The following is a 16,230-nucleotide window of genomic DNA, read 5'->3' as shown; positions in this document are numbered from 1 at the left end:
TGCCCAGTACAAGACTAGGCAATGAGAACTTCCCAAAGAGAAGATTGGTTTTCAAATAGCCCAATTTGGAAATGTAACAAGCTCATTAAAGGAATGGATGTTAAATTTCCAAGTCAATGATTGCACTAGGAATGATGATGCACTTAACAGTATGATTCTTCAAAGACTTCCTCCATACTGAGCCACCAAGCAAGATATCCACCTTACTTTTACATTATAATAATTTCTTCCACTAAAATGCTTCAGTGGAGAACAGAGGTGAGCCTAGGTTCTCTGGAAGGCTTTACCAGTACAGCATAAGTCCTAACAAAGCCCAGAAATAAACTGGGTCTCTTTTGCCAAAGGACCAGACCAACCAATGTGAGTACCCATGAGGGTGAGTTTTATGATCCCAGAAGTTCAGGAACTGGACTATTTATTAGCATGATCACTATATTTCTTTCTTTTTCCCCACCAATTGCATGTAAAAACAATTTTTAACATTCATTTAAAAAAACTGAATTCCCAATTCTCTTCTTCCCTGATCACCGTATTTCCCTCTTGTTGTTTTCCTTGGTAATCCTCTATCTCATTTTCTAGATCTAAGAAGGGGTCTCTAGGCTTTCCCCAACTGCCCACTGGATATAACAGAGAAAGGCAAAAAGCTCAGGGCTGGACAGAGTCCTTCAGACTAGGGAAATTAATCACTCAACGAAGTCGATTCCTTTTAGCTCTTTAATCAGGCCAGTCCTAAGAATGACATCTGACACCCCAGAAATATTCAAAAACTGTTCCTTTGTTAAGAAAGCTGGAGATAGCCAAGTGACTCAGTGAACAGAGCCAGGTCTAGAGACTAGGTCTTGGGGTTGGAATGTGGTCTCAGACACTTCTTAGCTGGGTGATCCTGGGCAAGTCACTTAACCTCCATTGCCCAGGCCTTATCATTCTTCTGACTTAAAGCCAATACTTACTATTGCTTCCAAGACAGAACATAAGGGTTAAAAAAAGGCTGGAACACAGTCATATGCAATCTCATCAATTTCCAAGTTCATCTGGGTTGGATTTGGTTTCAACCACATTCCCATTCTGGCACGTAGGCCGAGAAGGGAGGTCTTTACACTTGATCTTAGCCAAAAGGCCAAGAAGCAGTTGGGAAAGCCTTTACTTCACAGGAATGTCAATATTCAATTCACAACTTAATTGCTATAACCATTGTTTTTTGTTGTTTTTCAGTGCATAGGAATCGTTTGTGCTAGGTTTTCTTGGCCACAAAAGCAATGTGTCCTTTTGGATATGGTTATTCAATAAACCCGTGACAGGCCACGAAATCGGTGATTTCCACCATGACAGCACTGTGAAATCAACCATCTTGTCACTGATTAACACTGGATCCTAGTTGGGTGACACGGAAAGAAGGTTAAAAAAAAAATGCATTTTCCCTTGTCACTTGTTTGCTGTGGCCATCCCCCAGGGCAGGTTGGAGGTGAACAGCTCTGCAAAGGCATGCCTGGCAGCCAAATGCCTGCAGAATCCAGAGTTCACCTGTGCATGGCTGGTGGGTTATTTTTCCTTATCAACATGAATCCACTATTGATCTACCCCAAAAGGCTGGGAGAGAAACAAGGTTTCCAGAGGCTCTGAAACCCATGAGGGAAAACGTGAACAAATAAACCATTCAAACAGAGAATTTCCACTGAAGAATGCATGGGACTAAAAACGATGAGACCTGGATTCTAGGCTTAGTTCTGCCACTAAGCCACCATGTGATGAAGATGATGATTATAGTATTAATAAAATGCTTTTTTTCCCTTTTATAAGCCCTTATCTTTTTAGTATCAGTTCTCAGACAGAAGGACAAGGATTAGGCAATTGGATAAGTGCCCATGGTCACACAGCTAGCAGGATCTGAGACCAGATTTGAATTTAGGTCCTCCCAACTCCAGGCCTGGCTCTCTAACCAATATGCTACCTACCTGCTCCAATAAAGTACTTTAAAGTTCCCATACTTTCAAATTTAATCCTCACAAAAACTCTAGGGTGTGGGTATAATTTTTCCCATTTTACGGCTAGGGAGACTAAGGCAGAAAGTGACTTGCCCAGGTCATATAGCTAGTGGAAGAGATGAGACTTGAACTCAGGTCTTCCTGTCCACTTATCAGTCTATGATGTGGTACCCAGGCAAGGTCATTTCAATGGGCTTTATTTCCCCAAAAAAGCATAAGGAGTTTGGATTGGATAATCTCTAAGATTGTTTCAGGTTCTAAAACTCAGATAAGAGGCTGATGCCTGAAAACTAAAAGACAAATAAAGAAACCACTGGCCAAGGAGAAGGCAGGGTCACATGCTTCTTTCTCATGCCCTCACACCACCTCTGTTTGCCAAAAGCCTCTATTAATATTCAATCGACCCAAGTCAGCTCCCTGACTTTGGGGCAAGCAGGTCTGAGTCAGTTTGGGAGGTTTCTGAAGGATGGACACTTTAAGGAGGTCACTGGCAGCAGATCTTATATTTCTGAGGCCAAATGGACTTTGAAAGCCAACAAAACATGCAGAGTTGCCAAGTCTCTAACAGGCTTTAAAGGTTAATGTTGGGGCCATGGTCAAAACCTTGCAAGGAAAGGCTATGGTTCTATGGTTATGCCAGACATGAGGTGGCCCCTCAAAGGAAGGCAAAGCAAGGCGGGGGATCAAGAGGACTGAGATTGGAGCTAGAATGCTTCAATCTTTCCTCAGTGACTTCCTGGCTGCATGACCCCAGACAAGTCACTTCTGTCTGCCTCAGAAGAGCACCTGCCTCCCAGAGTCATTGTGAGAATCAAACGAAGTAACACTTGTCAAGAGTCTAGAGAGAAATGGAAGTGATTGGCAATGGGACAGATGTGCTGGAGGAAGCAGCCTTGGACGAGGCAGAGTCAAGATGGTGGAAAGATGGTATCTTTGCCTCGTTGTCCCAGCACACTTCTCCATAACAACTTAAAGTGTGCCAGGCTGAATTTCTGATCAGGAAAGGCAAGAAAAGCTGTAGTTTGTGAATCATCTGCCCACTCTGGGCAGCCTCAGACGACAGACAGGGAGTTCTGCAGGAGGACTGGGAGAAGGCCTGGCCATGATGGCAGCAAGGGCAGGACTGGAGGGCTCTCGAGGCCAGGGAAGGAGAGGGAGCCTAGAAAAACACCACAGGAACACCAAACCAACACTGGAAGGAGGAATGGGTGGTAGAGTTGTCATCCATTCCCACTTCTGAGTCACAGATCCAAGGCAAAAGCAAGGGGTGCTGGCAGAGCACAGGGGCTTGAGTCAAGCACAAGGCACAGTAAAATTCCAAAAACTTTACTGTGTGGCTCTAAAACCAGGAGCCCAGCAGCAGCTCCTTTCTAGCCTGTGACCCCAAATGTAAGCCTGCAGGGGACCAAAGTCAAAGGGGAGCCAGCAGTGCCGTCACTAACAGTGACTGAAACCAACCACAGTTTATGGGAATCCAAGCATATCCAAAAAACAGACCAAAACCTGGATCAGGAACATGGGGAACACAGACCTCTCTACTCCTGGATCACACCACTCTTGGGGCAATGAAAAGGTGCAGGTTCCCCCAGACTAAGTGGTGAAAGCAGCAGCAGAGTATCAAAAGGCATATGCTCAAGCTTATTTATCCACACATTCCCAACCCCCAGGGAAGAGTACAGTCCAAATTAATATGAAGTCTAAGTCAAAAAAATTAAGCTAGAAAAATGAGCAAACAAACAAAAAAAGAGCTATGCCATAAAGAGCTACTATGATGACAGTAAGATTAAGACACAAACATAAAAGAAGACAATGACTTAAAAAAATCAACAAGCAAAACCTCAAAGAAAAAATGAAAACTGGAAACAAGCCCAACAAGAATGCCTAGAAGAACTAAAAAAGACTTATTTAAAATCGAGAAGGGTCACCAAATAAGAGTGGTAGAGGGAAAACTGGGAAAAGAAATGGAAGTAAAGCAAGAAAAGTATGAAAAGAGAATTAACTCTACAAAACAAGCACAAAACTTCATTAACAAATAATCCCTTAAAAATTAGAATTGACCAAGTGGAGGCTAATGATTATGGGAAAGAAATCAGAAAAACAATAAAATAAAGTTAAAGGCTAAATAGAAGAAAATATCAAATTATTATAGGAAAAAAATACCTAGAAAATAGACAAAGGGGAGATAATTTAAGAATCACTGGACTAGGGGGCAGCTGGGTAGTTCACTGGATTGAGAGCCAGACCTAGAGATGGGAGGTCCTGGATTCAAATCTGGCCTCAGATACTTCCTAGCTGTGTGACCCTGGGCAAGTCACTTAACCCTCATTGCCTAGCCCTCATATCACTCTTCTATCTTGTAACCAATACATAGTATTGATTCTAAGGTGGAAGGTAAGTATTTAAAAAAAAAAGTCACTGAACTACCTCAGAGCTAAGTACATAGAAAGAGCCTAGACATCATATTTTTAAAAATTATAAAAAGAAAATTGTCCAAATATCTTAGAACCAGAAAGCAAAACAGAAATAGACTTCACTGGTTACCTCCAAAAAGAAACCACAAAATGAAAACAGTCAGGAATGAAGACAAAATCCAAAGCACAAAGGTCAAGAAAAAAATACTATAAGAAATCAGAAAGATACTGTGAACCCAGTCATGATTACACAAGATTTAACAGGCACCCCTAATAACGAAATAGAGGGTTCAGTATGTGATACTGTTAAAAAAGATCTAAGATTACAACCAAGAATAATCCACCCAGAAAAATTGAGTATAATCCTAGAAAAGGGAAAAAAAGGATATTTAGTGACATAGAGACTATCAAGCTTTCCTGAACAGACCAGAGATAAATAGAAAAGCTGACATTCAAACATGAGATTCAAGAGAAGCATAAAATGGTCAACATGAATACTAAACATTTCTTTTACATTCTTATATGGAGAGATGACAAATGTAACCCTTTAAAACTTTAGCATCACCAGAGGGAGGCTTATTAGATAACTAAGTAGCACAATGGAAAGAGCTCTGGACTTAGAATCAGAATACTCATCTTCCTGAGTTCAAATCTAGCCTCAGACACTTAGTAGCTTTGTGACCCTAAGCAAATCACTTTACACTGTTGGCCTTAGTTAAGGAAATGGCAAACCATCCCAATATCTTTGCTATGAAATCCTAAATGGTTCACTAATAGGATGTGACTGACACAACGGAAGAACAATTAGACAAGTGAGCCTGATATGATTCTCTTAAGACTGAATGATCTCCAAAAAAGAATGGAAGGGTGTAGAAAGGAAATGCCCTAGGAGAGTGGAGAAGGAATGGAAAGATGGAGAAAATTATTTCGTGTAAATGAAAGGAAAAGTTAATACAATGGAGAAGACAGTGGGGGGGAAAGGAGAGCAACACTTGAACCTCATTCTCATTTGAACTGGTTCAAAAAGGAAAGGATGTCAACCTGAATTAAAGGGAATTACTAAAATAGTAGTAATAAATAATAATTATGAATTGAGGCAAGGAGATTGCAATCTGGGGTCACCACATTGTACCTGGGTACAAGGGTTCCAAAGAAGGACAGAGAGGAGCAGGGTTAAATAGTCTCATGGGAGGCACAGCCTGGGAAGCTGTTATGTAAGTTGTTTCACATAACAATCACAATACACAAAACAAAGTACAAAAAGGAGGATATTGGGAAGGGCAATCAAAGGATGGGAAGATACAGGAATTGTGCACATTCTCAGGCAATTTGTGACTCTGGGAATGGAACAAAATCAGGTCAGAGTCAGCAGCTGCATTCAACATATAAACACAGTTAGGTACAAAAACGTATCTGACCTGGTAGGGAAGTAGGAAGGAGGTAATGGGAGAATCAAAGGGAAGAAGTAGTCAAAAATAAAACAGATTCTTGAATAGGGTAAAGAAAAGAAGGAGGAAAGGATGGAGGAAAATACACAGAGATCATAATTGTGAATGGGATAAATTCACCCATAAAATAGGAGAGGGTATCAGAATGGACTGGAAAACAAGAATCTAACAATGTTGTTGTTGACAGGAAACACACTTGAAACAGAAAAATAATACGCAGAATCCTGAACCTATCCTGTTTCAGTTGGAGTAAAAGGCAAAAGTGATGATGCTAGGCAAAACAAAAGCAAAATTAGAAGTAACTGAAAGAAGTAAGCAAGTAAACTACAATTTACTAAAAGATACTACAGATAATAAAGTAATATCAATATTGACAATAAATGCACCAAATGGCATAGTATCTAAACTAAATTCCTAAAAGAAAAGTTAAATGAGTTGCAAGAGGAAATAAACAGGAAAAATACGATAGAGTGTACCTCAATTTACCCCTTTATTATTTAGAGAAAAAAAGAAAGTTCCAAGTTATACAAGATAAGACCTTCACAAAAAAAAACTGACCATTTATTAGGACACAAAAATCTCACAAATAAATGTATCTCTTTCTGAATAAAATATAACAAAAATTACATTTCATGAAGGGTTTTAAAAACACAGATTAAAAATTAATTAGAAACTAAATATCTTAGTCCTAAAGAATGGATGGGTGGGTCAGAGAACCATAAAAATCATACAAATTATCAACAATTTCATTAAAGATAATGACAAGACATCATACCAAAACTTGTGGGAGGCAGCCAAAGCAGTATGTAGGGGAAAATTTAATTCAATTTAGGCATGAAACTTAAAAAAAATAAGGAAACAGATAAATTAAAATCTCTCCAATTAAACACCAAAATGGAAATTCTCAAAAATCAGATAAGATTAACAAAACTGAAAGTAAAAAAAAATTGTTTGATCAATGAAAATAGGAGCTTTTTCAACACACACACACACACACACACACACACACACACACACACACACACACACACACAGGAGGTGTGAATCTTTAGAAGATTTGATTTAGATATTTCCTTATTGTCACAATGGAGATACTTGGTCTAACAAGAATCAGGAATGTATTGGGAAGTTTTAAAATTACTGCACTGTAATTAGACATACTTTAGGGGAAGATAAAGTTGTAAACTCCTGATTGAACAATGAAGGTACTTAACTCATACATACCTTATAGTGAAGCTAGAACCTTCAACTAGGTCTATTTTTAGATCTAATACAAAAAGGTGTTAAGTACCTGTAACGGTTAAATTAATCACAAAAAGGTCAAGTAACTCACAAAAGGTGAGCTTAACAAAGTGTGAAGTACCTCAGAAGATATAATCTAACCAGAGAAGGTGAGAACTAAAGAGTGGTGAGAACTAAGAATGGGCAATCCTGAAAAAAGGGTCTAGTAGACGTAAAAATTTAGGGGAGGTGATAGAAGAGAAAATTTCTTTAAAAGGAAGGGATAAAAAGTCAGTTGAGGGAATTCAGTTCGGAGTGGAATTGGATTCTGAACTCAGTTCAGGAGATTGAGTTCAGTGGAGGACTGGAACCCAACTTGGAGCCGGTCTCGTGGTGACTGGTAAGACTGACTCCCTTACTCCCTTAGGCTCAGGGAGGTCACTTTGGCCAAGGCCTTTAACTACTGCCTGCATGAGCCAGAGCAGTTTAAATAAATTCTCCCTCTCTCCCTCTCCCTCTCTCTCTCCCTCCTCCCTCCCCCCCTCTCTCTCTGTCTCTCTCTCCTTAATTCCTTCTCTCTATATTAATTAAAATCTCCATAACTTCCAGACTGACTTGGGAATTTTATTTGGCAACCATTTAAATCTAGATTTCAAGTCACAACACTAAAAATATCTTTACAGAGGGCAGCTGAGTGGCTCAGTAGATTCAGAGTCAGGCCTAGAGACAGAAGGTCCTAGGTTCAAATCTGGCCTGAAGACACTTCCTAGCTGTGTAACTAACCCTGAGCAAGTCACTTAACCCTCATTGTCTAGACCTTACTGCTCTTTTGCCTTAGCCCAGTATTAATTCTAAGACAGAAGGTAAGGGTTTAAAACACACACACACACACACACACACACACACACACACACACACACACACACAGAGCAAAATAGACAAGCCATTGGCTAATTTGATTTTTTAAAGGAAAAAAATCAAATTACCAGTATCAAATGAAAGCAAAGTGAATTCATCCACAATCAATGAGGATGAAATAAAAGTAATTTTTAAGAACTATTTTTGCAACTGCATTCTAATAAAACTGCCAATCTTAACAAAATGTATGAATATTTACAAGAACAAAATGTCCAATTAATAGAATGGAAAATAGAATACTTAAGTAACTCAGAAAAAATAAACTGAAAAAGTAATAAATGAACTCCCTAAGAAAAAATCCCAGGACCAGATGGATTTACTGGAGAATTGTACCAAATATTTAAGAAACAATAAATTCCAAGACTACACAGAAACTGTATGAAATAATAGGTAAAGGAGTAATCCTAAATTCTTTCATTTATCAGAGTAAGTCAAAACAGAGGGAAAAAAACTATAGTTCAATTTCCCTAATGAATATTAATTTTTAAAGTTAAATAAATTTAAATTAAATTAAAATTAATAAAATTAATTTAATTAAAATAGACTAGAATAAAAATAAAAGCAAGATCATAGCTATATACCATATATATCATACCAGACTGGAGTTATATTAAAAATGCAGGGCTGATTCAATATTGGAAAATTTATATTTTTGATCACATCAACAACAAAAAATAAAATTAATGATTACATTAATAGACACAGAAAAAACTGGCAAAATATAACACCTACTCCTGTTAAAAACACCAGGAAAAAAAAAGACACTAGGAAATATAGGATTAAATGGGGCTTTTCTTAAAATGACAAGTATTACCTATCTAAAACCAAAAGCAAGCAAATGTGTAAGAAATAAGCTTTCCAATAAGATCAGGGGTGAAACGAGGATACTCACTATCACCACTGTTATTCAATACTGTACTAAAAATTATAGCTAGAGCAATAAGACAAGAAAAAGAAATTGAAAGAATAAGGAAACCAAACTATCACTTTTAGTAGATAATATGATGGTTTACTTAGAAAACCCTTAAGTCAACTAAAAAAACTAATCAATACAATAACTTCAGCAAAGTTGCAGAATATAAAATTAACCCACACAAATCATTAGCATTTCTATATTACTAATAAAACCTTGCTGAGACAGAAAGAAATATGAAATAACTAATGACAGTATAGAATACTTAGGAGTCTACCTGCCAAGATATACATAAAAGAACACAATTTCAAAACGCTCTTCACATAAATAAAGACAGATCCAAATAACTGAAGAAATATTAACGGCTCATGGGTTGGCTGATAAAAGATAAAAATAGCAATATCATCTACATTTATTTACTTTTTTAGTACCAAACCAACTGAACACCCAAAGAATTATTCTACAGAGGTAGAAAATGCAAAATTCTTCTGGAAGAACAAAAGGTCAAGAATAGCAAGGGACTGAAGGAAAAAAGGAAGAGAAGGAACAGGGACTGGCAGTATCAAATATCAAACTATACCACAAAGCTGTGATTGTCCAAACAATTTGGCACTAGGTAAGAAACAGGTTAACTGGTGAACAGATTAGGTTCACAATATAAAGACATAAATGAGCACAGTAACCTAGTGTCTGATGAATCCACAGATCTCAGCACCTGGGGCAAGAACTTGCTATTGGACGAAAACTGTTAGGAAGAGAAAAGGAATCTGGCAAACAAACAAACAAATAAACAAACAAACAAGCGTTGGGTATAGGCAAATATCTCACATCCAAATAGCAAAATAAACTCAAAATGGGTTCATGATTTAGACAGAAAGGGTGATATAAGCAAAGCAGTAGAAGATGGAAGAAATTATGTGTCACTTATGGATAGGAAAAGAGTTCATGAACAAGAAAATAAAAAGGGAGAATAAGAAATAAAGGACCACAGAAGGTAAAATGGATAATTTTAATTACATTACATAAAACTGAAAAGTTTTTGCATAAGTAAAACCAGTGTAACTAAAATTAGAAGAAAAATAGGAAACTGTTGGAGGGGATCTGAGCTAAATTGTTCTGAAAAAAGTTCTGTTTTTAAGATATGTAGAAAACTGAATCAAATTTACAAGAATAAGAGTCATTCTTCAATTGATAAATGACCAAAGCACATGAAGAGGCAGTTCTCAGAAGAAGAAATCAAAGCAATCAACAATCACATTTAAAAAATGCTCTAAATCATATTTGAGAAATGCAAATTAAATTTAAAAAAAAAGGTGCAGATGAAAATAAATAAATAAGTTCAGATGGCCAGGCTATGTTTCCTTCCTAACACCTATACAGAGAAATCAAATGACACTAGAGGAAGAAAACTTTAGGGTTGAATTAAACCTGAGAACCTGAGACACTTCCTAAAAACAAAGTTCTGCCCAGATAAAGACCCAAAGCATTGTGCACAGGGACATGCTATCAGGGGAGGAGATGTAATGCCAGGAGGTCAGGGTGGGACTAGAGGTCACCTCAGGAAATGGTGAGGTCTCTTCCAAGGAAGAGCCAGTACCAGAACTCCTGCCAGGATTGCCTGGTTCCCATTCCAAATATACGCTTAACCTCTTCCTTCCCCATCCCAATATAGCATTTACCTACTGGGGATTCAAATATTGTCATCCAAAATAGGGATGGAGAATATTTTCTAATTGTTCACTGGCTGTTCTGTGAGTGTTGATTTCCCCCAAGGTGCCTGTCTTAAGACTGATACACTCTAGGGGGCAGCTGGGTGGCTCAGTGGATTGAGAGCCAGGCCTAGAGACAGGAGGTCCTAGGTTCAAATCTGACCTCAGACACTTCCTAGCTGGGTGACCCTGGGCAAGTCACTTGACCCCCATTGCCTAGCCCTTACCACTCTTCTGCCCTGGAGCCAATACACAGTATTGACTCCAAGATGGAAGGTAAGGGTTTAAAAAAAAAAAGACTGATATGCTCCAGAGGGCATAGACTCTGCACTTCCTCCTTGTAAGCCACTGACAGAGAAGTACATATTGGAGGTCAAAGATGGCAGGGACTTAACTTTAAAGGATAACAGGGACAAGACTTATTTCTATATAAGCATGGCTGACTCCAAGGACTATCATGCTACAGTTAACTCTTTTGAGATGGATGAGAGAAAGTGCTTTAAAAAGAGGGAGGTTGAAATCATTTCAAAGTATTTCATATACCCCATTTATAAATGGGGGACCCATCAGAGTAAAAGCCAGAAGAGAAAAGCACTCAATTCCAAAAGTCCTGTGGCGGCTTAACATTAATATAAAGAGGGGGCAACTAGATGGCTCAGTAGACTGACAGTCGACAGGAGGTCCTGTGTTCAAATCTGGCCTCTGACACTGCTAGTTGTGTGACCCTTGGCAAGTCACTTAACCCCCACTGCCTAGTCCTTACCACTTTCCTGTCTTGAAACCAATACTTAGTATTGATTCTAAGATGGAAGGTAAGGGTTTAAAATTTTAATTTAAAAAGAGAATACATGGCAACTCATAAAATCATGAATTTAGAAGTCATCAACCCCATCCCCATATTGTATAGATGAGGAACTGAGGCACAGAGAGAGGATATAACTTGTTGAAAATCACACAGCTACTAGAATAAGGCTGGAACCTGGCCTTCCTGCCTCTAAGCCCTATCAGGTACACTGCCACTGCCTCCCCCTGGTGCATCATCCAAGGGACTCACAGTGCCACTCCGAGCTCTCTGCATGGGAAACAGTTCCGGGGACGTGCTCATCAGACCAGAACTTCCAGCATAATTCTCTCCCCAGCTGTACTGGTTAGGATCTAGAAAGAACAAAAGAAGGCCGTAAGTGCTCAAACATAAGGGCTCCTCAAATGTGCTAAACATCCAGGGCATGCAGGACCAGCAGAAAGATTGACCCACAAATTTCTGAAACTCAAAAATATCTCAAAGCACCTAAGGAGTCAAATTCTACTTGCTAAGAAGAAAAGGGAATGTATCTTTTTTAGGGGATGCCAGATTTCTTTAGGTATAGGATAAATCTAGGAAATTTTATTCTTCGTGTTATAAAAACAAACTCAGAGGAAAACTTCCTGATGTATTTAAGTCAGGAAACTTACAGGGAGAACATTACAGAGGTTGGTCACTAAGCTTAGCTCTAAGTTCTGAAACAATGACCTTTTCCATTTCTGAGAAAATCAGATATCCAATAATGGAATTAAGTTCTCTCAAAATTCTCTCTCAAAATTAAGACATTTTGTAAGGCAAGAGACCCTACTAAGAGCATTGAAAATGTATTTCTCTTTTAAGAAGTTGTTTATGACTCTAGAAACATTAGACACATTAGCTATTGGACAAAGAGAATCAGGATGAAAGGTAATTGAGGGCCCAGACCTAGTGATGGGGAAAAAGGAAAGAGGCAATTAGCAAAATGAGGAAAATGGAGAGAAAGAGAGTGGCATGAAGCCCTCAGCAATCACAAGGAAGCCCAACACAGGAACATGTCAGCCAAATTCTCATCCAGGTTCCTGGAGACTGGAGATTCATTGAGAGGACTGAAATCCTCATAATCAAAGGTCTTGCTTTTCCCCTTCTCTAGAGGAAGAGACCACAGGAAGAAACAAGATGTCCAAGAAAAATGGAAAGAGGAAAGGATGAGGGTTTAGTTTTTTAATACCCAACAAAACCTCCAATGTTAACAGTCTTGCCATTCCTAACTAGTGGAATCTCCTGCCCCTAGCCCATGCCTACCCAGGACATCCTCATCCTGCCCCCTTGGGCTTCATCAACACATACTATCTGAATGCAACTTCCCAAGACTGACTGCATTAGGAAAAGAGTAACCCTCTACTCACTGTCTTGTTCTGCTCCTTTTAGGAATGCCCCGATGGCGCCCAGGTAGCCTTCGTGCCTCAGGAACAATGCCTGAACCTCTCCCTGCCACAAGATGAAATATTGCATTGGGATGGTCCCTGATGGCCAGCCAGCATGGGCACTTTGTGCTCACTAGGTGGTTTAAGGCAATTACAATACACGTGGGTACCTCGCCTCACACAGTCAATGCATTCCTGAAAAGTTGTGCATAATAGACTTTCGTCAGCTGAAGAGCATTTTAACTGCAATAGGGAATTTTCCTAGCTACAGAAATTCCAAGGAACATCTTTCTGCCAGGTAAATGATCTGTTTGTCAAAGGAAGTCATCAATCATCCTATTTATCTAGTTGGGAACATCTTGATACGTACACAGCTAGACTTGGCCTAAGAGCAAGTTCTTCTGTCCAGGCCAACCCAAACATGGGGACATAAGATGACACTGTAATGGTCACAGAAGGGAAGCAAGTGAATACAACAATGCTCATGCCCCTTCCCCCAAAGGGCAAACCTGAGGGATCAAAAGGGCGTGTGCAGGTCAGACAAGTGCCTGAGTCCCCTGGTCCTCCACAGGACGGGTACCAGGGACTGCTGGATAACTCCCCAGCTTCACAAGCTCCTTGAGGGTTTTCCAAACCAACACCACTCAACCACTCAGGGCTAAGGCCACTGGGTGAATTCAATGGCCCCGTACTCATAGCTCCTCTACAGAAGCATCCTTCAGAGGCCCTTATAGGCTTACTTTACTGCTTCAATATATTTAGAAATAGTCTCAACTCCCTGAGAAGTGATTCTGGGTTAAAAGAAGGGAACTGGGAAGGGAGATGAAGAATGAACCCTCCCAATCCAGCATGGCACCAGATTACAAAGGGGGTTTAGTCTTCATTACCTTGGAGAAGAAGTTAATACTGTAAGTGATTGTGCGCATGGTGACCGGATGGCCCCGGATGAAGAAGCCCCCAAAATAAACTCTGTCTAAGTTGTGAAGTTTGGCGTAGAGACAAGCCAGCTGCCCAATGTCATTGCTGATCATGTGTAGTAAGCTCTTGGACATATCTTCTTTGGAAAACTCTAAAAGAGAATAAAAACACATTGGTAGAAGTAGCTGGGTGGCTCAGTGGATAGAGCACCAAGCCTAGAGTCGGGAAGACCTGGGATCAAATCTAGCCACTGACACTTTCTAGCTGTGTGACCCTGAGCAAGCCATTTAACCCCAATTGCCTATAGATTCCAAGACAGAAGAGCAGTAAGTGTTTTAAAGAAACAAACCATAGTGGCACTAAGTCAACAAAGAACACATGTACATATGTGTGTGTACATGCATGCTGACATGCGCACTCTCTACTGGACACAGTTTTCAGATGAAGGAAAATATAGTTAAGCACAAAATAACTGTAGCAGCAGTAACTGCTAACATTTAAAGAGCCCTTTACGGTTTGCAAAGCATTTTACATTCACCATCTCATCCAGTCCTCCTAACAACCTTGTGATGTAAATGCTAATATTTTACAAATGGGGAAACCGATGCTGAGAGGTTCAACGACTTGTGTAAGGTCACATAGTTAGTACCTGACAGAGGCAGAATTCAAACCAAGTTCTCTCTGCCCCAAACCTGGCACTCATTCCATTTCCTTTTATCTACCCTTTTATCACTTCTCAATGGGCCCTTCCGCCTCCCCAAAGTACAAGGAGGTATCCCACAGGGGAACTAAAATTCTGACCACCAACGGCTCAGACCCAGAGCAAGGTTAAACTCCCACGATGAAAATGGTCAACAATTTAGGGAAGGAAAAGGTTGCGTGGGTTCACTCTGATGGGTTTCCATTTCCGCCTAGTAACTAAAGTAGAAAGACTACAAGCAAAAAAAAAAACTGTTTTTCTTTTTATAAATCAGAGCATTCTGTAAGCAGCAGATGGGAAGGAAATTGCCCCAGACATCTGTACATAATTCCCTGCTAACAACTTCATGAGTCATCACTCAGTTTGCTATAATCAGTGCAAATGATGCCTCGAGATTTCAGGAGGAGTGTTCCAATAGGGGTACCTTTATCTGCAGTGGCCGACTTTCCAAAGCTACTGGCTATGAGATTGCCACTGAGCCCCAGGGTCTGGTAGGCCCCACCATAGACATCTCGCACCAACATGTCTACATTCGTGTGCTGGCCCTTTGAGGCAAGATGCAGCAGCTCATCAAATTTCTAGAAGGAAAACCAGAGGAAATCAAGAGATGACCTAGATTTGGGAACCAGTGATGAAAGTAGGTCCAGAAAGAAACTGCAAGTCCACAGAGTGATGGTATGGTCGTGGGAAGGCCCCACAAATGTGGCTTTACCTCCTGCCTCCCAGTCTCATGTCCCAGGATGCCAATGTCTTATTGGTGGCCCAGTTCAGGTTTGTGCTTGAATATCAATAAATCTGCTGTTTGAACCAACCACATTTAACGTGATTCTTAGAAGAGCATGCAATAGTACCCTACCCAGAAAAGAAATGGGGGTTTGTAGGCATTGGTACATAATAAGGACCATAATTCACGGACTATTGAGAAGGACCTTTAGAATGAAAAGCCACACATCTCTTTCCTTCAAAGAACCAGGAAGGAAATCCTACAAAGTACTTGTTGATACCTTTGTCTTGGTAAGCAGAGCGCCAAGCCCCCAGAAGGTGCCTCCTCCAATCGAGCTCCCACCAATCCACTCAAACTTGTCCTCTGTCTCCACCTAGCAGTCAGAATCAGGGCAGTCCAGTTAGCATTGTTTTCCAACATATGACCAAGCTAAGCACAAAATAACATATTAGCAAGTGGAATGTGAGCATGGGGCCTTCCTCTGAAAGAGCCAGGGGCTAGAGGGCAGTGGCTCGGAGGGACTACTTCTCTATTAACTGCTCTACTTTGGGAAGGAAAAGGCAGAAGTGATCGGGAGTCTCTATGAAGTACCCTACTGGGTACCCCAATACCCCTGACCCAGGCCCCCAGAGACTCTGTATCTGGGTCCCAGAGCTAAGCAGGGGCTCAGCTTATGTAAGACACAAAGCATCGACTGTCACACTGACACAGAGCAACTCCTGGCTGAAAAGGCCAGAGCACATGAAGAAACAAGATCTCAGCTTCTCTGTGTACTTGAAGGTTGGAAGAGCCCTTTACATAAAGCAGCTCACAAAGGCACCAGAACCCTCAAAAGTAGGGGGTGTGCAAGGGTCATTCATCCTATTTGGTAGCTGATGAAGCAGAAGGGCCATTGTGCTCAAGGTCATATGGTTCAGGCAGTGGTGCCAAGGGATATGGAACGACTGCCGGTGCCTCTACAAGACCTTCTAGAGCAGAAGAGAGCCCCTCCTTTAATCCAATATTGGGATCCAGATGCATGCAGAGAAGGATGACTGAGCCATGAGTTAGCCCTCTTCCTAAGGAAACCAGTGTGGTCAGC

At 40.3% G+C, this 16,230-nt stretch overlaps 1 protein-coding gene across 2 annotated transcripts in view; it reads right to left on the bottom strand.

Moving 5' to 3' along the window:
• PANK4 (pantothenate kinase 4 (inactive)) overlaps window positions 1-16,230 on the bottom strand; it is a 44,713-nt gene that overhangs the window by 13,362 nt on the left and 15,121 nt on the right. For both annotated transcript variants that reach the window (XM_001366399.4, XM_056795977.1), the window contains exons 5-9: window positions 15,430-15,522; window positions 14,850-15,003; window positions 13,695-13,876; window positions 12,790-12,871; window positions 11,657-11,757 (exon numbers count right to left, since the gene is read on the bottom strand). In XM_001366399.4, the coding sequence (XP_001366436.1) occupies window positions 11,657-11,757; window positions 12,790-12,871; window positions 13,695-13,876; window positions 14,850-15,003; window positions 15,430-15,522 (612 nt within the window). The remainder of the gene's footprint in view (window positions 1-11,656; window positions 11,758-12,789; window positions 12,872-13,694; window positions 13,877-14,849; window positions 15,004-15,429; window positions 15,523-16,230) is intronic.

Source organism: Monodelphis domestica, chromosome 4, assembly GCF_027887165.1.
Source record: "Monodelphis domestica isolate mMonDom1 chromosome 4, mMonDom1.pri, whole genome shotgun sequence".
Classification (NCBI taxonomy): Eukaryota; Metazoa; Chordata; class Mammalia; order Didelphimorphia; family Didelphidae; genus Monodelphis; species Monodelphis domestica.
Note: the sequence above shows the minus strand (reverse complement) of the source record. Positions and strands in the feature narration are given on the sequence as shown.